Below are 25041 nucleotides of genomic sequence, written 5' to 3'. Positions count from 1 at the left end.
CCCGTGGCAGCGGGGTCCTATTGGACACTAAGGGATATTAAGGCCTCCTTTTAATAGAGTACCGGAACAAAGCATTAACACATAGTGAATACATGAACTCCTCAAACTACGGTCATCACCGGTAAGTATCCCAATTATTGTCACTTCGGGGTTAACGGATCATAACACATAATAGGTGACTATAGACTTGCAAGATAGGATCAAGAACTCTCATATATTGATGAAAATATAATAGGTTCAGATCTGAAATCATGACACTCGGGCCCTAGTGACAAGCATTAAGCATAGCAAAGTCATAGCAACATTAATCTCAGAACATAGTGGATACTAGGGATCAAACCCTAACAAAACTAACTCGATTACATGATAAATCTCATCCAACCCACCACCGTCCAGCAAGCCTACGATGGAATTACTCACGCACGGTGGTGACCATCATGAAATTGGTGATGGAGGATGGTTGATGATGACGATGGCGACGGATTCCCCTCTCCAGAGCCCCGAACGGACTCCAAATCAGCCCTCCCGAGAGAGTTTAGGGCTTGGCGGCAGCTCTGTATCATAAAACGCGATGATTCCTTCTCCTCTGGTTTTTTCTCCCCGAAAGTGAATATATGGAGTCCAGGTTGAGGTCGGTGGAGTGTCAGGGGGCCCACGAGGCAGGGGGTGCGCCCCCACCCTCGTGGACAGGTGGGGCACCCCCTAACATGGATCTTCCTTCCAATATTCATTATATATATTCCAAAATAATGCTCTGTTGATTTTCATGTCATTCCGAGAACTTTTATTTCTACACAAAAATAACACCATGGCAATTCTGCTGAAAACAGCATCAGTCCGGGTTAGTTACATTCAAATCATGCAAGTTAGAGTCCAAAACAAGGCCAAAAGTGTTTGGAAAAGTAGATACGACGGAGACATATCAACTCATATGGAATAACTTTTGGGGTTATGGAGTTGGATGCACAAGCAGTATTCTCGCTTAGTAAAAGTGAAGGCTAGAAAGAGACTGTGAAGCGACCAGCTAGAGAGCGACAACAGTCATGAACATGCATTAAAATTAACCAACACTGAATGCAAGCATGAGTAGGATATAATTCACCATGAACATAAATATCATGGACGCTATGTTGATTTTGTTTCAACTACATGCGTGAACATGTGCCAAGTCAAGCCACTCGAATCGTTCAAAGGAGGATACCACCCTATCATACCACATCACAACCATTTTAATAGCATGTTGGCACACAAGGTAAACCATTATAAACTCCTAGCAAATTAAGCATGGCATGAGCAACTATAATCTCTAATTGTCATTGCAAACATGTTTCCTTCATAATAGACTGAATCAGGAATGATGAACTAATCATATTTACAAAAACAAGAGAGGTCGAGTTCATACCAGCTTTTCTCATCTCAACCAGTTCATCATATATCGTCATAATTGCCTTTCACTTGCACGACCGAACGGTGTGGATAATAATAATAGTGCACGTGCATTGGACTAAGTTGGAATCTGCAAGCATTCAATACAAGGGAGAAGACAAGGTAATATGGGCTCTTTGTTAGATCAACAATAATGCATATGAGAGCCACTCAACATTTTCATCATGGTCTTCTCCTCTCGACCCCCAAAGAACAAGAAAAGAAATAAAGCTACTTACACGGGAAAGCTCCCAACAAGAAAAAGAAGGACGAGAAATCTTTTTGGGTTTTCTTTTTAATTAGTACTACAAGCATGGAAAGTAAACTAGCTAAAAGTTACAACTATTTTTTTTGTTTTTTCTAAATATTTTTCAAACACACAAGAAGAAAGCTTAAAAAGAAAATAAACTAGCATGGATATTACAATGAAAAAGTATGAGCACCGAAAACTAGAATGAGTGTGTGAACATGCATGTAATGTCGGTGAGAAATACATACTCCCCCAAGCTTAGGCTTTTGGCCTAAGTTGGTCTATGCCCATGGATCAAAGTGGTACCCTCCAGTGTACTGAGGAGGATCCTCAGGATGCCACTGGTTGGCGATCTCCTCCGGATCCCACTGATAAACAAACTGACGGTGAGGATCAAGTGGTGGCTCTGGCTCGGGCTCTGGAGCTGATGTCAGGCTTCGGTAGGCACGAGTGGCCTCTGGTAGAACAAGGTACATGCCTGAAAATATGTTGAACAAAGAAGGAGCAGGCAAGGTAATAGTCTCAAAGTAGTCTTTATCAAATATCAGTCTATAGTTAAACAGCTTCTTCTTATTCTTAACAATAAAATCATGTGCTACCATACTCTTATAATCTAGAAAAAAATATGAGGCAACAACTTTTCCTCTTTCTCATAATGCCTAATAGGTATGTTAAAGTATGCAGCAAGGCGCGAGGTGAAGATGTCTCCTAAGACGGGACCCTTTGTACGGTTCAGATTTAACCTTTTAGCAACAATAGCGCCTAAACTAAAAGTGGTATCACGAAACAAAGCATGGCGCAAACTAACAATATCAGGGGAACTAAGATTTCCACAGTTCCCGCGACCAATTAAGCATCTACTAGCAAATATTGCGAAGTAACGTAGGACAAAAAATGTATGCTAGTAATTCTTGCATTGGAAACCTTCCTCATTTCCCCTACAGCAATTATATCAATCAATCCTTCCACATCATTACGATGTGGTTCATCTATGCTGCCCTCAAAGGGTATCCTACAAACCCGACAAAAATCATAAAGTGACATCTCCTTATGCTCATCATATAAACAGAATTCCACCGAAGGTGGCGATCTCCTAGCATGGAAATGAAAATTTTGCACAAAAATATTGATGAGTAGGAGATACTGTTCACGCTGGTCGTGGAGGAAGTCGGTCAGGCCTGCATTCTCAGCCAAATAATAAAAATCTTCATAAATCCTGACTTCTCTCAAGAACTCATCACAAGGCCATTCACACGGCCAAACCTCCGTAGTACGAGGGAGATTATACTTGGGCTTCTTATTTTCTTCACTTTGCTTATCCTTCGAGCTTCGGCTCGATGAGTCCCTCAAAAATCTCTTCATCTTTTTCTGAAAATTTCTGATATTTTTAGTAACTTAAAATAAAAGTGAACCAAACTCAACAAAATTGATAGCAACTACTCCTACAAGTGTCTAGAGGCTATGTCATGCATTAAAACTACTTTTGACCACATAAATTTGACATGCAAGCTCAAGAACATGGTCACCTAAGTAGCAAAAAATTGCAATAAATAAAGCACTAGAACAAAAACTAATTGGACCATTGGAGGAGTCACATACCGAAGAACAATCCCCCAAAGCATTTTTGTGAATCGAGCTTTGAGCAAGGAGATCAAAAATGGCAGCAAGATGAGCTAAAACACGGGTTTGAGCTGGTGGATGATTTTTTCTGGAGGAAGACGAAGTGTGTGGGTGCAAGAATAAGTGGAGGGGACCCACGTGGGGTCCACGAGGCAGGGGGCGCGCCCTCCACCCTCGTGGGCAGGTAGTGGGTCCCCCTGGTGTGTTCTCGGTGCCAAAAAATCTAAAATATTCTAGAAAAAATCATATTAAATTTCCAGGACATTTGGAGAACTTCTATTTTCGGGGTATTTTTTATTGTAAGAATAATTCAGAAAACAGACAGAAAATACTATTTTTACTTTATTTAATAAAAATAATAGAAAGTAAAAAGAGGGTATAGAAGGTTGTGCTTTCTAACTTCATCCATCTCATGCTCATCAAAAGGAATCCACCAACAAGGTTGATCAAGCCTTGTTAACAAACTCATTCCGAATCGCATGAAACCGGAGAATTTTCGAATAACACTAGGTTACCTCAACGGGGATATGCACATCTCCAACAATAAGAATATCATATTTCTTCTTGACGGTAGGAAGAGGAAATTCAAAACCTCCTATAATAATCGTTGAAATTTTTCCAATAGAATTGATACTATGGACTTGAGGTTGTTTCCTCGGAAAGTGTACCGTATGCTCATTACCATGGTTCTCTTTCTTTATCGTGCTTCCTAGCAACAAAGTCTCTCTTATCATAACGTTAATTCTTTGATTGTGGGTTATCAAGATCAACAGCAGGTTCAATCTCTACATCATTATCATTGCTAGGTTGAGCATCAACATGAAAATCATCATTAACATTATCACTAGGTTCATGTTCATTACCAGATTGTGTTTCAGCATCAGAAACAGAAATATCATTGGGATTCTCAGGTGTGTCAACAACAGGTTCACTATAAGCACGCAAAGTTCTATCATTTTTCTTTTTCTTCTTCTTAGAAGAACTAGGTGCATCAACATTAATTCTCTGATAATCTTGCTCAATTCTCTTGGGGTGGCCCTCAGGATACAAAGGTTCCTGAGTCATTTTACCCCCTCGAGTCATAAGTCTAACAACATTATTATTTTTCTTATTATTTAATTCATTGAGCAAATCATTCTGAGCCTTAAGTACTTCTTCTACTTGAGTGGTAACCATAGAAGCATGTTTACTAATAAGTTTAAGTTCACCTTTAAATCTAGACATATAATCACTCAAGTGTTCAATCATATATGCATTGCGTTTCAATTGTCTACCAACATAAGCATTGAAGTTTTCTTGTTTAACAATAAAAGTATCAAACTCATCCAAGCATTGGCTAGCAGACTTATAACGAGGAATATCACCTTCATCAAATCTATAGAGAGAATTTACCTTTACTACATGTGTCGGGTTATCAAGACCATGTATCTCTTCAATAGGTGGTAAATTCTTAACATCTTCAGCTTTAATACATTTTTCTTTCATAGATTTCTTTTCCTCTTGCATATCTTCAGGACTGAGAAATTGAATACCCCTTTCTTCGGAGTTGGCTTAGGAGTTGGTTCAGGAAGTGTCCAATTATTTTCATTAGTCAACATATTATTCAATAGCAATTCATCTTGATCAACAGTTCTTTCCCTGAAAACACAACCAGCACAACTATCCAGGTAGTCTCTGGAAGCATCGGTTAGTCCATTATAAAAGATATCAAGTATTTCATTTTTCTTGAGAGGATGATCAGGCAAAGCATTAAGTAATTGGAGAAGCCTCCCCCAAGCTTGTGGGAGACTCTCTTCTTCAATTTGCACAAAATTATATATTTCCCTTAAGGCAGCTTGTTTCTTATGAGCAGGGAAATATTTAGCAGAGAAGTAATAAATCATATCCTGGGGACTATGCACACAACCAAGATCAAGAGAATTAAACCATGTTTTAGCATCACCCTTTAATGAGAAAGAAAACAACTTAAGGATAAAGTAATAGCGAGTTTTCTCATCATTAGTGAACAGGGTGGCTATATCATTTAATTTAGTAAGATGTGCCACAGCAGTTTCAGATTCATAGCCATAAAAAGGTTCAGATTCAACCAAAGTAATTAACTCAGGATCGACAGATAAATCATAATCCTTATCAGTAATAAAGATAGGTGAAGTAGCAAAAGCAGGGTCATGTTTCATTCTAGCATTCAAAGATTTTTTTTCCAGCTTAGCTAATAATTTCTTAAGATCATATCTATCATTGCAAGCAAGAACGTCTCTAGCAGTTTCTTCATCCATAACATAGCCCTCAGTCACAACAGGCAATTCATATCTAGGGGGATAATCTTCATCATCACTTTCATCAATATTGTTAGTTTCAATAATTTCATTCTCTCTAACCCTAGCAAGTTGTTCATCAAGAAATTCACCTAGTGGCACAGTATTATCAAGCATAGAAGTAGTTTCATCATAAGTATCATACAAAGCAGAAGTGGCATCATCAATAACATGTGACATCTCAGAATGAATAGCAGGAGTAGGTGTCGCAAGTTTACTCAAAACAGAAGGTGAATCAAGTGCAGAGCTAGATGGCAGTTCCTTACCTCCCCTCGTAGTTAAGGGAAAAATCTTGGTTCTTTTATCTTTCAAGTTCTTCATAGTGGTCAGCAGATATAAATCCCAAGTGACTCAAAGAATAGAGCTATGCTCCCCGGCAACAGCGCCAGAAAATAGTCTTGATAACCCACAAGTATAGGGGATCGCAACAGTTTTTGAGGGTAGAGTATTCAACCCAAATTGATTGATTCGACACAAGGGGAGCAAAAGAATATTCTCAAGTATTAGTAGCTGAGTTGTCAATTCAACCACACCTGGAAACTTAATATCTGCAGCAAAGTATTTAATAGCAAAGTAATATGATAGTAGCGGTAATGGTAGCAAAAGTAACAGTATTGGTTTTGTAGTGATTGTAACAGTGGCAATAGAAAAGTAAATAAGCGAAGATCAATATGTGAAAAGCTCGTAGGCAATGGATCAGTGATGGATAATTATGTTGGATGCGAGTCCTCATGCAGTAGTTATAACATAGGGTCATACAGAACTAGCTCCACTTCATCAATGTAATGTAGGCATGTATTCCGAATATAGTCATACGTGCTTATCGAAAAGAACTTGCATAACATCTTTTGTCCTACCCTCCCGTGGCAGCGGGGTCCTATTGGAAACTAAGGGATATTAAGGCCTCCTTTTAATAAAGTACCGGACCAAAGCATTAACACATAGTGAATACATGAACTCCTCAAACTACGGTCATCACCGGTAAGTATCCCGATTATTGTCACTTCGGGGTTAACGGATCATAACACATAATAGGTGACTATAGACTTGCAAGATAGGATCAAGAACTCACGTATATTCATGAAAACATAATAGGTTCAGATCTGAAATCATGGCACTCGGGCCCTAGTGACAAGCATTAAGCATAGCAAAGTCATAGAAACATTAATCTCAGAACATAGTGGATACTAGGGATCAAACCCTAACAAAACTAACTCGATTACATGATAAATCTCATCCAACCCATCACCGTCCAGCAAGCCTATGATGGAATTACTCAGGCATGGTGGTGAGCATCATGAAATTGGTGATGGAGGAAGGTTGGTGATGACGATGGCGACGGATTCCCCTCTCCGGAGCCCCGAACGGACTCCAAATCAGCCCTCCCGAGAGAGATTAGGGCTTGGCGGTGGCTCTGTACCGTAAATCGCGATGAATCCTTCTCTCCTATTTTTTTCTCCCCGACCGTGAATATATGGAGTTGGAGTTGAGGTCGGTGGAGCGTCAGGGGAGGCCACGAGGCAGGGGGGCACGCCCAGGGGGGTAGGCGCCCCCACCCTCGTGGAAAGGGTGTGGGGCCCCTGGCCTTGATTATTTCGCCGGTATTTTTTATATATTCCAAAAATATTCTCCGCTGAATTTCAGGTCATTCCGAGAACTTTTATTTATGCACAAAAATAAGACCATGGCAATTCTGTTGAAAACAGCGTCAGTCCGGGTTAGTTCCATTCAAATCATGCAAGTTAGAGTCCAAAACAAGGGCAAAAGTGTTTGGAAAAGTAGATACGATGGAGACGTATCAGTAAACTAAACGATCAAAGTGCTAAGCTAACGGATGGGTCAAGTCAATCACATCATTCTCTAATGATGTGATCCCGTTTATCAAATGACAACTCTTTGTCCATGGCTAGGAAACTTAACCATCTTTGATTAACGAGCTAGTCAAGTAGAGGCATACTAGTGACACTCTGTTTGTCTATGTATTCACACATGTACTAAGTTTCCGGTTAATACAATTCTAGCATGAATAATAAACATTTATCATGATATAAGGAAATATAAATAACAACTTTATTATTGCCTCTAGGGCATATTTCCATCATTTTTAGCCTGCCAAATTATACAGAAAGGGTCATCTACCTGTAAATGTGAGGGAAGTTTGGGGAAATATACCGGATGCCATAAAAAATTGGGCTTACCGGAGTTGTTGGAGGGCTATTTTGGGCTCAGCTTCCCTTAAATGGTACATTTTTATGAATATGGGGGGTATTGGGTGTACTCAAACTATTTTATGTTAATTAGATGTGTTCTTGTCAATTTTACTAACATTATTTTTATAATCGCACAACTGTAGGACAATAGTTCTACAATATTTTCGTATTGATAAAACAAAGTGCATATGTACATATAGAAAGAAAAGAATAAAAGAAAAGGAAGAAAATGTATCCAATGCTTGTTCTATCCAACATAATAACAAAGTGATCAAAAAGATATTGTTAGGCAACAACATCACAGATGTGTTCTGGTTCTATTTTATAGGTTGGTTGTGTATTTGCTCTTTACTCAATGCCCGAACATCATGAAATCTTACCCGAGGAGGAATTTCTAGGTATTAACACTTGGCAGTTCATTTCTGATTTTTTTCCCATTCCCAAGATTATTCCAAATATTTCAGCAGCCTAAAATGATTATGTCCATGGCAATTATTCCTTCAAGCGATCCAACAGAGCCGAGAATGATATCAGCATAGTTTGAGATGCCCCTCCTTTTATTCTGAACTATCTCAAATGAACGTGCTTGGGCAAAGGTACATGCCCAAAATGGGTGCAAAAAGGTTTCCTCAAAACAATCATTGTAGAAGACACAAACATAACACTCTAGGAAGAAAGTTTTGCTTTCTAATAAGTTTCTGGTATTGACCCTGTCATGTAGAGGAAGCCAAAAATGGTTTTATGTTTGAATCTGCTAGCGCTTTTCCAAAGCCATTTAAAGATGGTATGAGCCTCATGTTTCCCGTTCATCCAGTTATACATATTGATGGAGGAAAATCAAGAACTAGATCAAGTGTAAATCCATTTATCTATAGCTTATGGATTGCATTTTGCAGCACTAATTCGCTTAGCTCATTAAATTGATTAAATTTCCTCTCAAATGCTTCCTCTCAAGTAGGAAGGTGTTGGGGCCCCCAAGTGCAAGGGTTTGTAGCAAGCCACAATTTTCCCTCGAAATGGATGACCTTGAGGTTTATCGAACAAATAGGAGTTTGCTAAGCAGCCAATGATCAGCACTTGCATAGACAAATACAAAAACTGCATTGGCCACAATGAAACTAGCAATTAGTCAGTTTACTAGCCTTACTAGTTATAAGGATTAAACTCAAGTGTGTTTGAAAGATTAATTGCAAGTAAAAGTAAAAAATGTAAAGAAAATTTATTGAGGTTGGAAGAAATAAGAAGAAGATTGGACCAAGATTCATAGGTTCACTAGTGGTTTCTCTCCAAAAGATAGAATGGTGTGGTGAAAAAATTGCAATTGTGCATCGATTAAACTGCAATTTTATGAGTATGATTATACATGGCATAACTACATATGAGCATTACGTCCAAACATCTATAGGTTGTTACCCAACTACATCTATAGCTAATACTCCACCCAAGACCGCTATCCAGCATGCATCTTAAAGTATTAAGTAAAAAAAAGTATTGCATTTAGTATGATGGCATGAAGTGGATGATATATTGTTTTCGTCCTGCGTTTGAAGGACAACCATGCAATCATCTTTTTATCCATAGTGGCAATAAAACAATACATGCCTTTTCCACTTTTTTCACCATGGTATATTACTTGCAAGATTGATGTAGTTAGTGTTGTTAATGTTCAAGTAAACTAGTGCCTTTCTTTTATCTAAATACATAAGTTGACAACTCTGGTAGTTGCTTGATTAGCACGGTAATGTTGTAGAGGCCATAGTTGATAAGCTCAACAACTTCGGGTTGGCCGCGGCGACGTGCTGGTTAAATCCTGTCACCACCACGACCATCCTTCGGGGTACACACCTTCTGAGTCTTACGCAACATGCTGACATGATGGTCTTGTGTAGCTTGTGAGTTCTTTACAATATGTCTTCACAATCTCAACACAAGCTTCTATACTAGATCTCCATGTGTATTCTTTGACAAAAATAATTGTATTGGTACCAAATTTTCCATGACAACTACGATACCAATACAGTGGCAACTTCATCAATCATGGGGTGGAAACTTTGAGGCTGATTTTTTGGCTAAAACATCCCCAAATGGAATCTTATTTTGAAGCCCTCGTTGATACAAAATTGCTGGTGCGAAAAGGATATCAGCCGGATAAAGAGTTTAAGTTACAAATCGTATTAAATTGAAAATGGCATCTTCTAAATGCACTATTTTTTTTCTCATAGTATACATGTTTAGGTGTGGACTCAACAAATATTCTGGTTTGTATGCATATGCTTGCAACATGCAACAACAAGAGAATCCTACTTTGCATCCATGTTGTGAAGGACTTAGCCAAATTTATCTACAATCTGTAACAAGTCGTGGGAGAGAAATAGAGTACAAATGTTCGCTCTTTATAAACTCCGTTAGTTTATTGATGGTTGGGGATTGCCTACTACTAACAAGTAGTGCTAATTCTTTGTATTGTTAATTCTCTAATGAAGATGACACGACGATGATTAATCCATCCATGTACTGACAAACATGCATGTCTGAACTCCATTAATCGGCCACCTCGCGGCCACCTGATCATCATCAAGAAAAAAAGGATCACAGGTTAGGTCATTGTTCAGGTGCTTTCACGCCCAAGTTGACATAAGCAAGCTAATTAACATTTGTTACATGTATACAAAGTCAGTACTGTTCGTTGCATCTATCTATTCAATCAGTCGGTCGTGTGGCGGCCATTCACCGCTAGTGTTGTTTAATGTTGTTGTACTTCCTCCGTTCCGAATTACTTGTCTCGGATATGGATGTATCTAGAACTAAAATACGTCTAGATACATTCATTTCTGCGACAAGTAATTCCGAACGGAGGGAGTAGATTCAGTAGGAACTCCAAGAAAGATTTGTACCTCAAACATGCGATATATGATAAGAACTTCCACTACATACTCTTTGGCAGATTATTTAGGCGTATTCATCAACACGCATGTTGCTTTAATTAGTCGGATTCAGGGTATGTAGCAGAAAGCGATCGACGCACTACATACTTATTCTCAAGAAAGATTGTTTCCCCTAACTTTTTACTAATGTTATGAGGTTTTGACTTGAATATACTCCCTCCGTTTCGAATTACTTGTCTTGGATTTGTCTAGATACGAATGTATCTAGACTTATTTTAGTGCTAGATACTTCTGTATCTAGACAAATCTAAGACAAGTAATTCAGAACGGAGGGAGTATAAAGGTAAAGGGCCTTCGGGATATTAGTACAAGATGTACAAGTTTATCAGAACGTATCAAAGTATGATCTTTGTGGGTATGTGTACGTTCAGACTTAGTTTGTGACCCAAAGTCATTAACTGAAATGAAAAGTCAGTAGTATCTTATACAACATTGGAATGTTGACCATGCAATCACAACACATCATATTAAGATAATTTTGGGGTTCTTTTGCAGGCAAAGCAGCAATAAGCAAAGGCTGATGTGATGGTAAGTAACGTTAATCAAGTGGCTTCTTCGTTCAATTTGCATCTACATGTACCAGACTGTGCATATCTGACACGTTTGATATATGTGATGATGTTTTTGTCAAAAAGATGATTCCATCTTCATTTTTAAGAGAGGTAAAGGCAGTAGAGTGTGAACCATTCAAGTAATGCTCTAACAACCTCATCTTAATTATATTTGTTCAAGCCAATTTAGTTGTCGTTATGCAAAACAATATGGCTTATCATCTTTAGGTATCTCAGGAGTCCAACTCACCTCAATCATACATCTATAATGGGAAATCTGTCAAGCCGCAACATAACAAAAACATGATCCAAAGATTCCTCGCATCGCATCACAACATCGAGAACCGGGAAGCTCATCACCAACTCCAAGATGATATTGTTGAGCACTTGTGGCAACTTCCTAGCATTTGATTCTCTTGCTTTTATCATGTTTTATTTGGATATTACTTCAGTTGGACCCTGTGGTGTGTTTGAATTTGAATGTTTAAATTTGAAAACATTAAATGAAATGTTGTTGAATTGCATGCATTGGAATTACTATCAAGTTTTGAATTGGCACATTGTGTTAATATCGAGTTGAAATGGAGTATGTATGCAAAAGGATGGAAGGATCGGCAAAGAAGTTTGTTTGCCGAGTTATGAGTTACTCCTTCTGTAAGAATGATCTAAAAGTGTCCTATAAAAGTTTACAGAGGGAGGGGGGTTTGCTGAAAAATAAAGTTTTAGGGGAATGGGGAGGGGGTTTAGAGATGTCCCTATAATGGATTTAAGATCTTTTACAAAAAAGAAAAAGGATGTGCGCATGAACGGATAGGTGCAACCTAGCTCTTTTTCGAAGAACAAAAAGACCATATTCTCCAGAATAATGACAGTCGACACCACAAACACGAGGCTCGGGTAAAAGCCAGCAAAGTTTTTGGTCTCCCCCTACTCCTCCAAACCTTAATTAGCCTTTGAGACGCTAATTAGTCGCGTCCGATCGATCGTATCCAAACCGCGAGGCCCGGCCCCACGTTTCAGCCAGGCATGCACGCACCCACTGACGCCGCGCCGCGCGTCACGTACGTACGCCGAGTCAAAAGCCTTGCTTGCCGCCAGTGCAATGTGCGATTGACGGCCGCCGCTCGACGGCAGTTAGGCAGGACGCCGGCGATCCATCTTCCTCCCCGTCCTTTAAAACCCCGCGCTGTGCAGCAGACGTTGCTATCACCAAGCCATTCCATTCGCCTAGCTCGATGTGAGCTTGAGCTCCAGCTACGTGCCTAGCTATATCCCCAGCAGTGCCAGCGCCACGCACGAGCTCTCATGGCGGCCACGCCGACTACCAAGGTCCTCGTGTCCACGTTCCTCAGCTTCTTCCTCTTCCTCTTCCACGGGGCAAGCCCAGCTCCAGTGGCCAGCGTTCGCGGCTTGTCGGAGGAGGGCGACAGCTCCGCCCTTTTGGCCTTCAAGTCCGCCGTGTCCGACGACCCGAAGGGAGTGCTCGCCGGCTGGGGCGGCTCCCCGGACGCCTGCAACTGGACGGGCGTCGCCTGCGACCCGGTGACGCGGCGTGTCGTGCAGTTGGTGCTGAGAGAGCAGAAGCTCTCCGGCGAGCTCTCTTCCGCGCTCGGCAACCTCTCGCACCTCAGGGTGCTCAACCTCTCGGGCAACCTCTTCGCCGGCAGCGTGCCGCCGGAGCTCGGCAGCCTCTCCCGCCTCAAGTTCCTCGACGTTTCGTCGAACACGCTCGCCGGGACGGTCCCGCCGGAGCTCGGCAACCTCTCGAGGCTCAGCTCCCTCGATCTCTCCGGGAACGCCTTCGCCGGGCCGGTGCCGCGGGCGCTCGGGAAGCTCTCCCGGCTGAAGCAGCTCAGCCTCGCCGACAACCAGTTCCAGGGCTCGATTCCGCTGGAGCTCACGCGTGTCCGGAGCCTGGAATACCTCAACCTCGGCGCGAACAACCTCTCCGGGCCCATCCCGGCGGCCATCTTCTGCAACCTCTCCGCCCTGCAGTACATTGACATGTCGTCCAACAATCTCGACGGCGAGATCCCCATCCGGCCCGACTGCCTTCTCCCCAACCTGACGTTCCTCGTGCTGTGGTCCAACAACCTCGTCGGCGGCATCCCGCCAGCGCTGGCCAATTCGACGAAGCTCCGATGGCTGCTGCTGGAGTCGAACTTCCTCGGCGGCGAGCTGCCGTCCGACGGCATGTTCGGCGGCATGAGGAACCTCGAGCTTCTGTACCTGTCGTTCAACTACTTCAGGAGCCCGCGGAACAACACCGACCTCCAGCCGTTCTTCGCCTCGCTTACCAACTGCACCGGCCTGAGGGAGCTCGGCGTCGCCGGGAACGACCTCCCCGGCACGATCCCGCCGGTCGTCGGTCGCCTCTCCCCCGGCCTCAGGCAGCTCCACCTCGAGTTCAACAGCATCTTCGGCCCGATCCCGGCGAACCTCTCCGACCTCGCCAACCTCACCACCCTCAACCTCTCCCATAACCTCCTCAACGGCTCCATCCCGCCGGGCTTATCGCGCTTGCAGCGGCTCGAGCGGCTGCACCTCTCAAACAACCTGCTCTCCGGCGACATCCCGCCGTCCCTCGGCTCGTTCCAGCGGCTCGGGCTCCTCGATCTTTCGCAGAACCAGCTCGCCGGCGCCATTCCTCCGAGCATCGTGCAGTGCGTCAACCTGCTGAAGCTCGATCTCTCACACAACATGCTCCGAGGCGTGATCCCGGCAGGCTTGTCGGAGCTGAGCGCGTTGTTCTACCTCAACCTCTCTAGCAACCTGCTGTCCGGCGCGATCCCGTCGACCATCGGCGAGATGGATAAGCTGCAGGTGCTCAACCTGTCGTCTAACCGGCTCTCGGGCACGATGCCGCCGGAGCTCGGCGGCTGCGTCACGCTCGAGTACCTCGACGTCTCCGCCAACGCGCTCGGAGGCGGCTTGCCGGAGACCCTCGGCTCGCTCCAGCTCTTGCAGGTCCTCGACGTGTCCTGCAATGGCCTCACGGGGGACCTGCCTCGGTCCTTGGAGAATATGGCGTCGCTGCGGCTTGCTAACTTTTCCTACAACGGCTTCTCCGGCGAGGTGCCGAGCGGCGGGGCCTTCGCGGGGTTCCCGGCGGACGCGTTCCTCGACGACGCAGGGCTGTGCGCGCGAACGGCGTCGATGGCGTCTGTGTTGGCTAGGTGCGGCGGCGCGAAGCGCACAGTGCTCCACAACCGGCGGGTGGTGGTGCCCGTTGCCGTCACGGTCGCGAGCTTCACGGTGGCTATCATTGGGCTCGCCGCGTGCCGCGCGGTGGCGAGGACGACGGCGAGCGCGAGCGTGGGACGAGACGGGCGGCGATCCACGCTGCTTTCGTACGGCGGCGACGAGCCGATCGAGAGGGGCGACCACCCGAGGATCTCGCACCGCGAGCTCTCTGAGGCGACGGGCGGGTTCGAGCAGTCGAGCCTCATCGGCGCCGGGCGGTTCGGGCGCGTCCACGAAGGGACGCTCCGCGACGGCACGCGCGTCGCCGTCAAGGTGCTCGACCCGAAGACCGGAGGCGGCGAGGTCTCCCGGAGCTTCAAGCGCGAGTGCGACGTGCTGCGGCGGACGCGGCACCGGAACCTGGTGCGCGTGGTCACCACGTGCAGCCAGCCGGACTTCCACGCGCTGGTGCTCCCACTGATGAGCAACGGCAGCCTCGAGAGCCGGCTCTACCCGCGCGACGGCCGCCCCGGCCGCGGCATGGACCTCGCGCGGCTGGTCGCCATCGCCGGCAACGTCGCCGAGGGGCTCGCGTACCTGCACCACTACGCGCCCGTCCGCGTCGTGCACTGCGACCTCAAGCCCAGCAATGTGCTCCTCGACGACGACATGACGGCCGTCGTGGCCGACTTCGGCATCGCGCGGCTGGTCAAGGACGCCGACGGTGACGACCACGATGGCATCACCGGCTCCGCCGATCCGTGCAACTCCATCACCGGATTGTTGCAAGGCTCCGTGGGGTACATCGCACCAGGTAAATTCACAGTCAAATTAACAGAAACAAATGCATGTGTGATGTGGCCGGCGTTCTTCTCTAACATTTTCATGGCGTTCTTCTTGCTCGCGTGGTTGCAGAGTATGGACTGGGAGGCCACCCTTCGACGGAAGGCGACGTGTACAGCTTCGGGGTGCTGCTGCTGGAGCTGATCACCGGGAAGCGGCCGACTGACGTGCTCTTCCAGGAGGGGCTCACGCTGCACGAATGGGTCAGGCGGCAGCGGCACCACCAGCATGACATCGTCGCCGTCGTTGCGCAGCCATGGCTGGCAGACGCGATGTTCTCGACGGTGCAAGGGGACGACGTCGTGGTCCAGCTGATCGACCTCGGGGTCGCGTGCACCGAGCACTCGCCGCTGCTGCGACCCACCATGGTGGAGGTGTGCCACGAGATCGCCCTCCTCAAGGAGGACCTCGCTAAACACGGTGGCGCGGCCGCGTCGGTGGCGATGACTGCCAGCGAGGGGTCATGCACCACGGACTCATCGTTCTGACATGAGGTTATGGAAGATATAGTTCAGCGTCGCCTACACATTTTGATCCTCTATTCAACTTATAAGTCCAAAGTCCTTATCTGTTTGGTTCCCGAGACTTATAAGTTTCTATAAGACCATATTGCAACTATAAGTCCCTATAAATTTCTCCTTGAGAGTCTTATTTCATAAGTCCCAAATGCCCATTTTAAGTCTCTATAAGTCCCTCATGTTTGATTTAGATGAGACTTATAGGGACTTATTTAAGTCCCTAGACTAATAAGTCTCTGGAAACAAACACCCTTTTAGCTAGTTTGAACACGTCATCCTAGTTATAAAATATTTAGACTTGCATACTTTTTTGAGTTATTTGTGTCTTTCATTTTCTTTAGTTCAGTTACATTTTTCGAAAATGGACTTTTATAACTACCAAACGTTCGGATTTTAGCAATAGGCAAGAACGATCCTTACATCACTCTAATTATATACATGCATGTATTAAAATGACTAATTTTACTTTTACGTGCACTCCTCCCTCTAATTACATGCATATATGTACTAAAGGACGAAAAGCTGATGTCATCCTATATTCTTTCTTTTTTCAAACTTCAAAAATGTTTTGTAGCTCAAACCGTCGCTCCGATTGAAAAATCGTCTTCACAAAAAAAATTGTCTCGACGAGATCTTCGAAATTAGATCCCATGTTGATATGTTCTGATAACTTTTTTCGGACAAAAAGGTTACCACATCTGGTCTACGTAAGTTATCACGTATGTCATACATAAGTTACCGTGTCATTTACACAAAAGTTTTCGGGGTATTTTTTCAACAAACTTTTTTCTCAGGGTCAAAAAGTGATTATGATGTTTGCAGTGAGTTATCAGCTTTGTTGTGTATATTACCATGCTGCACAAAAGTTATCGCGGTATGTTTTTCAACAATTTTCATTCCCTCGGTCAAAAAATTACCGCGATATTTGTATATGAGTTATCAGCTCTCATGTGCGTGTATTATCATGTTGTTTACACATGAGTTATTGGGAGGTATTTTTTAACAACATTTTTCCCTGGTCAAAAAGTTACCACGTCTTGATTAAGTAAGTTATCGACTCTGTTGTATGTATATTACCATGTTATTTACTCACAAGTTATCAGGGTATGTTTTCAACAAACTTTTATCCTGGGGCCAAAAGTTACCGTGGGGTTTGTAGTGAGTTGTCAACTTTATTGTGTGTATAATATCATGTTATTTGCACACAAAGTACCGGCAATATGTTTTTCAACAAATCCCCACACCCCTCTTTCCCCAGACAAAAATTTATCGTGGTGTTTGTACCTAAACTATCACGCCTACAATGCATATAATGCACTGTTATTTGCCACAAATTTTTACCGGGGTTATGTTTCCAACAACATTGTTTCCCCGGGTCAAAGTTATCATGATGTTTGTATCTAAGTTATCAGGTATGTTGTGTGTATATTACCATGTTATTTATAAAGAAGTTATCACGGATGCGTTTTCAACAACTTTTTTCCCAAGACGAAAAGTTATCGTGGTGTTTATACCTAAGTTATCAGGTCAGTGGTGCATATAATGCCCTGATATTTGTCACAAAATTTACCAGGGTTTCAACAACCTTGTTTCCCCGGGTCAAAGTTATCACGATGCTTGTACCTAAGTTATCAGGTATGTTGTGTGTATATTACCATACTATTTATACAGAAATTATCACGGGTGCGTCTTCAACAACAATTTTCCCAGACAAATAGTTACGCGGTGTTTGTATCTAAGTTATGATATCTGCAGTATGTATATTACCATGCTATTTTACACACAAGATATATGCGGTATGTTTTCCAAGAAGTCTCCCTCATCAAAGTTATTGTGATATTTGTATCTAAGTTATCAGGTCTGTGGTACATATATTACCATCTTGTTTATATATAAGTTACCAAGAGCGTTTTCAATAAAAAGAATCCCCGTATCAAAGTTATCGTGATGTTTGTGAGTAAATTATCACGTCCATGGTGTGTGTCATGCTATTTACACAAAAACTTAACGACTAGCCATCACTTCTGTTGTCACAAACACCGGCATATCATCAAAAAAACTGATCTCTCTTTATGAAACGCAAGATTGAAGCCAGTATACACCAATTGGAATGGCACGCGGACAAAAATTGAGACACTAACTCGTGAGTACAATTTCTTGTTAGGCATCGTACAATTTGGAAGTTAGGCATGATATCATTTGTTTTTCTAAAAAAATCATTGAACTTTAGGCATGGTAGATAGATAGATAGATACAAAACAATGACAAAGAGAGCTCAGGCAAACGCTTAGCTGCTCTTAAAGTATACTCCCTCCGTTCCAAATTACTCGTCGCAGAAATGGATGTATCTAAAATTAAAATACATCTAGATAGATCCATACTTGTGACAAGTAATTTGGAATGGAGGGAGTAGAATTTAGTCTTGCGGTCAAAAAGCATTTTATCCTAAGTTATTGACAACTAAAGCATGCTCGTGGATTGGCTAATGAACAGGTATTCATCTCCATTAATGGCCTAGGGACCTGGGATCGAATCCCAGTTCTTGCACATTTTTTCGCTTTGCTATTTACCTCTATAATCGCACGTTGCCCCGAATCGCACGCACAAGCCCCTCGAAAAAAAGGAAATCGCATGCACAACGAACCAGCGATAATCGTGGCCACGAAATCAGGATCGAACGACATCCACACTCGTTCGGATCTGTTAACAAAAATCGAACGTTCGCTCGTTACATTTCTCGAAAACTATATAGTTTTACTATGTAAATATGGAGAAAATTAGGGCAACTCCAACACACCGACACATTTAGTCCCCGCGCGTCTGTTTGGATCGAAACGGGCAAAAACTGTGTCCCAATGCGCCGACACAAACGGACGCGCGTCTATTTTTTGTCCGTCGGCGACCCATTTCCGGCCCAAATTTGGGCTGGGTTTGCATCGGCGCGGACGTGCGCGGCGCTTGCCCTTGTCCTCCTCTGACCCGTCCGTCGGTGGCACATCGGCCATTCTCCCCCCCCCTCATCCACAGACGCGACACCCAGGCACCCCACCCTCCCAGCCACGGATCACTTCCGGCCGGTTGGACGTTGCCCAAGCCGCCGCCCGCATCCACACACTACCCCAACTCCACGCCGCACCCGATGGCCGCTCTTGCCGGCATTGGTGGCCTCTTTTCGCCGCCGTCGTAGCACCTCCGTGGCCACACCACCCCTTCGCCTCCGCCACTGCCGGCCTCGCTCCACGACCACCTCCACTTCGACATGCCTGCTACCTATACAGGGAGAGGTGCGAGGCTCTTCACCAATCAGCTTCTCCACCATGCATGTAAGGTGTCCAGCGTTTCGCCCACAAGGTACAATGGATAGTGGGGATGAGTTCTTTTTCAACAACTTCACGTGTTCATGGGACGATGAGGATTTTGTGGTTGCGACTATAGTTGTCAATGACCACATTGCTAGGCGGTGGCTGAGGTTTAGGGGATCGATCCGGGGCCATTTTACGACGTTGAATCGCAACAGAGAGAGCGGCCATTGCCTACTCTTCACCGATTACTTTCAGTGCACGTCCCCACTCTTCAATCTCGGGCTATTTTGGCGCCACTTCCGGATGGCTAGACATGTGTTCAACCATATTCGGGAGGGAGTGATGGCGTCTGATGATTATTTCGTATGCAAGGAGGGTGCTCTTGGAAAGGTTGGCTTCTCCTCTTATCATAGATGCACTGATGATATTCGGATGCTTGCATACGGAATTCCCGGTGACCTTGTTGATGAGTATGTCCGCATGAGTGACTCCACATGCCTTGCATCAATGCACAAGTTTTGCAAGGATGTGGTAGCAGTGTTTGGCCCGGAGTACCTCGAGAGAGCCAAATGTTGTGGATACAACCCGGTTGTCGCCGACCAATGCAGTTAGGGGCTTTTCAAGGATGCTTGGTAGCATAGATTGTATGCACTGAAAGTGGAAGAATTTTCCATCTACTTGGTAGGGGCAGTATGGGGGGCATGTCAAAGATTGCACTGTCATACTTGAGGTTGTGGCTTTTTCACAAGATCTCTGGATTTGGCACTTTTTTGGCATGGCTGGTTCTCACAATGACATCAACGTGCTTCAACGCTCTCTGGTGTTCGGGAGGCTTGTAGAAGGCAACTGCCCATAAGTCAACTTTAAGATCAATGGCAACCACTACAACAAGGGATACCACCTAGCTGATGGTATCTACCCTGAGTGGACAACTCTTGTGAAGACAATCTCCAATCCAGTAAGCGATAAGAGGGCTAGGTTTGCTCAAGCACATGAGAGTGCTAGGAAGGATGTGGAGCATGCATTTGGTATGCTTTAATCGCTAAGGGCCATCATTCGGTGTCATGCTAGAACTTGGAGCACCAAGAAGTTGTTGGAGGTGATGAGTGTTTGTGTGATCATGCACAATATGATCGAGTAGGATGAGCGTGAGGACCAAATCTTCGACCAAGGGTTTAAATTTCAGGATAAATATTGTGCGTGATCATGGAGGACCGACAATGTTTGCACAGTTCATCCAATTTCATCATAAAATGTGTGATTGGGCAACTCACATTCAACTCCAAAATTATTTTGTTGAGCATATGTGGACTCACCTTGGCAACCAATAGATGTATCAACTCTTTTCTTTTCAAAGTATTTATGAGAATTTAAATTTCATTGGTTTGTAAACTATGAGATTTTTATTTCATTGTAAACTATGTGATTTAAACTTTGGGAAATGTATAGATCTGTATGCAAAAATTGTGGAACCGTATTTTGTTGGTCAGTGCTCCCAACCGGCCGACGCATACCGGCCGAGCGAACAAAATGCGTCGGCCGGTTGGGAGCACTTACCAGTAAAACGCGGATGGGGCCGAACGTCGCCCCTACAACCCAAATGGAAAAAAAGTGGATCAAATCCATGTTCATTTGCGTTGGCGCGTTGGAGTTGCCCTTAGTTGTTGATCCTTACCTCATGGAATTTCACTTGCATGTTTTCTGATGGATCGATCATCACCCCATGGAGTTTCCACTTGCATATTCTCCGATGGATCATGTCCTCCATTGCCATTGGGGGTGCCCAGGAGGGATTTGGTAGTCACATGCCAACAGCCTCCTCTAGAGGATCGCCAGCATAGTTTGGCTCCCGCAAGATCCGCCTATACAGTGGCCATCGAAAGGTCTTCATGAGGGTTCCTCTCTCCAGATCCGATGGTTGACTTTGATGGTGAGATGCAAATGATGACTTGACGCAGTGGAATGGTTGTGTTGTGGCGGTGGTCGCATCTGATGTAGCTGTTGAGATCATGGAAAAGTGGCAGCGACAACACATGATTGACTTAGGGGGTGGTGCTACTCGAGTACTTAGTCTCGAGCTATGGGTCCTAGGTCTGATCCTTTTGGTTATACATGTCAATGGTGATGTTTTTACGTCGTTACCTTCTTGAAGGCATTTCTCGGATATATGCTCGGACTGGTTCTTCGGAGTGAAAATCTAAATTCTAGCCTTGGGTGGTGGGATTCGGTGACGGCGACGCTAGACTGATGCTCCCTTTCTGAAGGCTTTGTTGTTGAAGAATATTGTCGTTCAGCTGGTGTCATGATATGGTTGGTGTAGATATGATCATTGATATAGTTTACCATTGCGGATCTGATTGCTTTTTTTTCTCGCTCACACATAGTTTAGGTCTTATATGATTTTGCTATTTGTGGGCATGATTTTTCTCGCTCACACATAGTTCTGATCTGTGTGCATCTTATCTATGCAGAGGTCGGGTGTGTGCTTATTGTGTTTATATCCTCTTGCTACTTCATTTTAAGTCAATAAAATCCACTTTGTCAAAAAATATCAAATTTTTAAGGATTTCACTTCAAGTCGAATGTTGGATTTTTGAGCATGGAAAATCGATCGTTTTTATGGGAAATTTAATTGCCACTAGGATGCAAATTTTCTTTAGCAAGCATGACAAATCCTTGCCATGTTCAATTTCTTGCCCGGATTTGCCATGCTTGGTAAAAGAAATTATCATCCACATGACAACTAAATTGGCTATAAAAAAACATTTGATTTTCCATGGTTAAAAATCTGACCTTAGATTTTTAACATTACCGAATTCTAAAGGACCAATAACTAAAATGACACAAATTCTTGAGTATACTTCATCTGTTCCAAAATGTAGTGCATATTTTGTTTTTCAAAAATCAAACAAGTATATATTTGATCATATTTATAGAATAAATTATTAAATAAATAAAATAGCACACTTCATGAGGCAGCTAATGATGCTAAATATGTATTGTGAATGTTGATTTTTTTTATAAACTTGCTCAAACATGGGCATGTTTGACTTTCAGAAAACAAAATATGCCCTGCATTTTGGAACAGAGAGAGTAATCCGGAAGTGATGGTTCACACCGACAAACAACCCAAATGGAAGGCATGCTGGTTGGTGTGATATGTTGTGTCAAAAGTATTAGCATCGCCAAGCTGTCTGTATTGGTATCGACTCTTGCCATTTGTCCACATCAGTGCAACTTATCTTGCTACCATTGTCCACCAAAGCACTGTTGTCAAGCATTGGCTCTTTTTTCTTCAGTTTTGAGAAGAGCTCCACTGTTTTCTTCACATCTTCGTCTGACTACTCTTTGTTCATTCATTTGCATAGATAACAGAGTGACCTCTTGTTGAATGGTACATTCGCCGTTGAGCCAAAGAAGCTTGTGATAACACAAAAAACCTTACTTAGCCAATATTATTGCTCCTCATATGCTTCACAATGTCTTTGATGTGTGTGTGTGTGTTGATATTCCTGTGTGATGGCCAATGCAACTTCTCACCGCATGATGCGGATAGTTGGTGTCTAAATTCATGTATACACCAAACATGGTCTGATATGCAATGTAGTTTGATTATAGTTGTGCAATTGCAACATGATGGTTTTGTGTTTCTTTTTCGGTTTCCCCTAAGAAAACAAAATAAATCTTTATCGGCGTGGATAATAGGATTAAATCAATTACGTAGATAATGATGCTCTTATATTAGAAGAATATAGAAACCCATATATTTATACTCATCATGCAACCGCAAACTAATTCTTGGACGGCTTTACATTTATGTGCATTCCTCCTACATTGGTCGTATCTAATTCCAAAACTGAACTCACAAGAATACAAGTTGCAAAACTCAAAGGCTTCTGCAAGCGAGTCAAACTTTGTCCTAATTTTAGGTGTTGCAACATATCCTGTTTTGATTTCATCGAAGCTTCGGATTGGCTTCTCGAGTGCGTTGACCCTTCCCTATGAGATCATTAAAACTAACCAACTTAAAACCAACTTAAAATTATTCTTAATATTATGTTAATATAGGCAAACGAAAGTCCATTATGATATGATGTTATACAAATATTGTTAATATTTGACTCATCGAATAGATACCAAAATTACTTATAATTTTTTAAGCATTATGATTTTAATTAAATCTGAATTATCTCAAACAAAGCTCGTCATTGTTTCAGAAAGATGAAATATGTGCTATTAAATGTGTGTCTGTGTCCATTGATATAGTTTTGACCATATATACTTAGTGGTATGTTATATAACACCTAGCAAAGTTAATCACATATCATTAGTACTACAAAAGTCACATAGTTTTCTTTTATATTAGGATTCGAATTTGTTTGTTGTCCTCAAATTTTATTATAAATTACACTTACGTGAACTGGAATTTTTTCATTATATAGATTTTTTGCTTATAGATTTTTCTCGGGACTTAGGAAACATTTATATATCCTCGATTATGTGAAGCACAAATGGACAAAGCTGACTTCTTGTGTGTATTATTATGTGTAAATGTTCAGATATATGTAGGATGACTTTCATATTCTCTTTTATATCTCATAAGTATCTTGGTAGATAATTCTAGAGCATAAGATTTCAACATACATCTCAATCAAGATTACAAGTAACCGGAGTGCAAACGATTTCGGGGTTCTATTCGCTTTAGCTCTGGACCGTTGTTTTTGTGTGCATGCCAAACAACTGAATTGAAATTTCGGGGGTACCAAATCCAATTCAGGCCTCATTATGGATGTCCAGACTCAGCGTTAGGATAATTATTATCAAAAAGTCATAACTTTTGAACCGAGCATTAGAATTTCGACCAATTTTCACTGTTAGGTTTCTCAGGTCGAGCTCTTTGAAATCCCATATGGGTATGTTCTGACTTTTTTTAAAAAGCAACTTTTATGCCACATGAGACAAATTTAGTGCTACATAAAAGCAACTTCGCTGCACTATGTGTACCCGTAAATTTGGCTAACATTCTCCCAACTTGCCTACCATTGCTGCTTTGTTGCCTACAGTACAATGAAGTTGCCTATCACTGATGCTCAGTTCCCTGCTATTTGTAATTAGTTGTCTACTCTTGATGCTCAATTTTCTAACTTTGCTAATTAGTTGCCTACAATATTTGTGAAGCTGCATGTCAATGTTTTCTTATGCTGCCTACGAACACTATGGAGCTACCTACCATTTGCTAACGAGTTGGCTGCAATACTGTGAAAGTTGCCTATCGTTGTTCGTAAGTTGCGTACCTCAAAACTTGCCTACCAATGGTGCTTAGTTGCCTGTCAATACTATTTTAGTTGCCTATGGTACATTGAAAGTAGTCCATTGGTGTTGCTAAGTTTGCCTATCTTTGAAACTAAGTTGTTTACCGTACCAAAAGGTATTGTAAGCAAATAAGCATGATGTTAGGCTACTCGCTGGTCATTGTAGGCAACTTACAGTAAACATTATCACTTGGCAATCATTGTGGCCAACTTGGAAGAGCATTAGAAAAACTAGTGTCATGGGACGCAAACCTAACATGGAGTTGCTTCCCATAGCACTGAAGTTGCTTGCCGTAGTACTAAAGTTGCTTTTGAAAGAAACTTCATCAAACCATATGCAAATAAGATCCAATTTTGAAAAGTTCGTCGCGGGGGCTCCAATGGTGAAAATGAATCTCAATTTCGACGGTTCAGTCAAAATTATACTTTCTCTGATCCAAAACAAATGTCGCAGTTTGAACAGGGTTAGTTCAAAAATGCAACACTTATTATGGATCGGAGGTAGTAGCATTTAAAAATATATAGAATTAAACGCAAACATATCATCAAACTCGCATTGTCGATTTT

General features: G+C 43.0%; 1 protein-coding gene across 1 annotated transcript; it reads left to right on the top strand.

Moving 5' to 3' along the window:
- The first annotated feature begins 12513 nt into the window (after window positions 1-12513).
- Window positions 12514-15993, top strand: LOC125525531 (putative leucine-rich repeat receptor-like serine/threonine-protein kinase At2g24130). Its single transcript, XM_048690536.1, has 2 exons — window positions 12514-15313; window positions 15415-15993. The coding sequence occupies exons 1-2, from the start codon at window positions 12622-12624 to the stop codon at window positions 15828-15830; spliced, it is 3108 nt and encodes a 1035-aa protein (XP_048546493.1). The 5' UTR covers window positions 12514-12621; the 3' UTR covers window positions 15831-15993.
- The last annotated feature ends 9048 nt before the right edge of the window (window positions 15994-25041 follow it).

This window comes from Triticum urartu, chromosome 7, assembly GCF_003073215.2.
Source record: "Triticum urartu cultivar G1812 chromosome 7, Tu2.1, whole genome shotgun sequence".
Taxonomy (NCBI): domain Eukaryota; kingdom Viridiplantae; phylum Streptophyta; class Magnoliopsida; order Poales; family Poaceae; genus Triticum; species Triticum urartu.
This window is presented reverse-complemented; position numbering and strand designations above follow the sequence as displayed.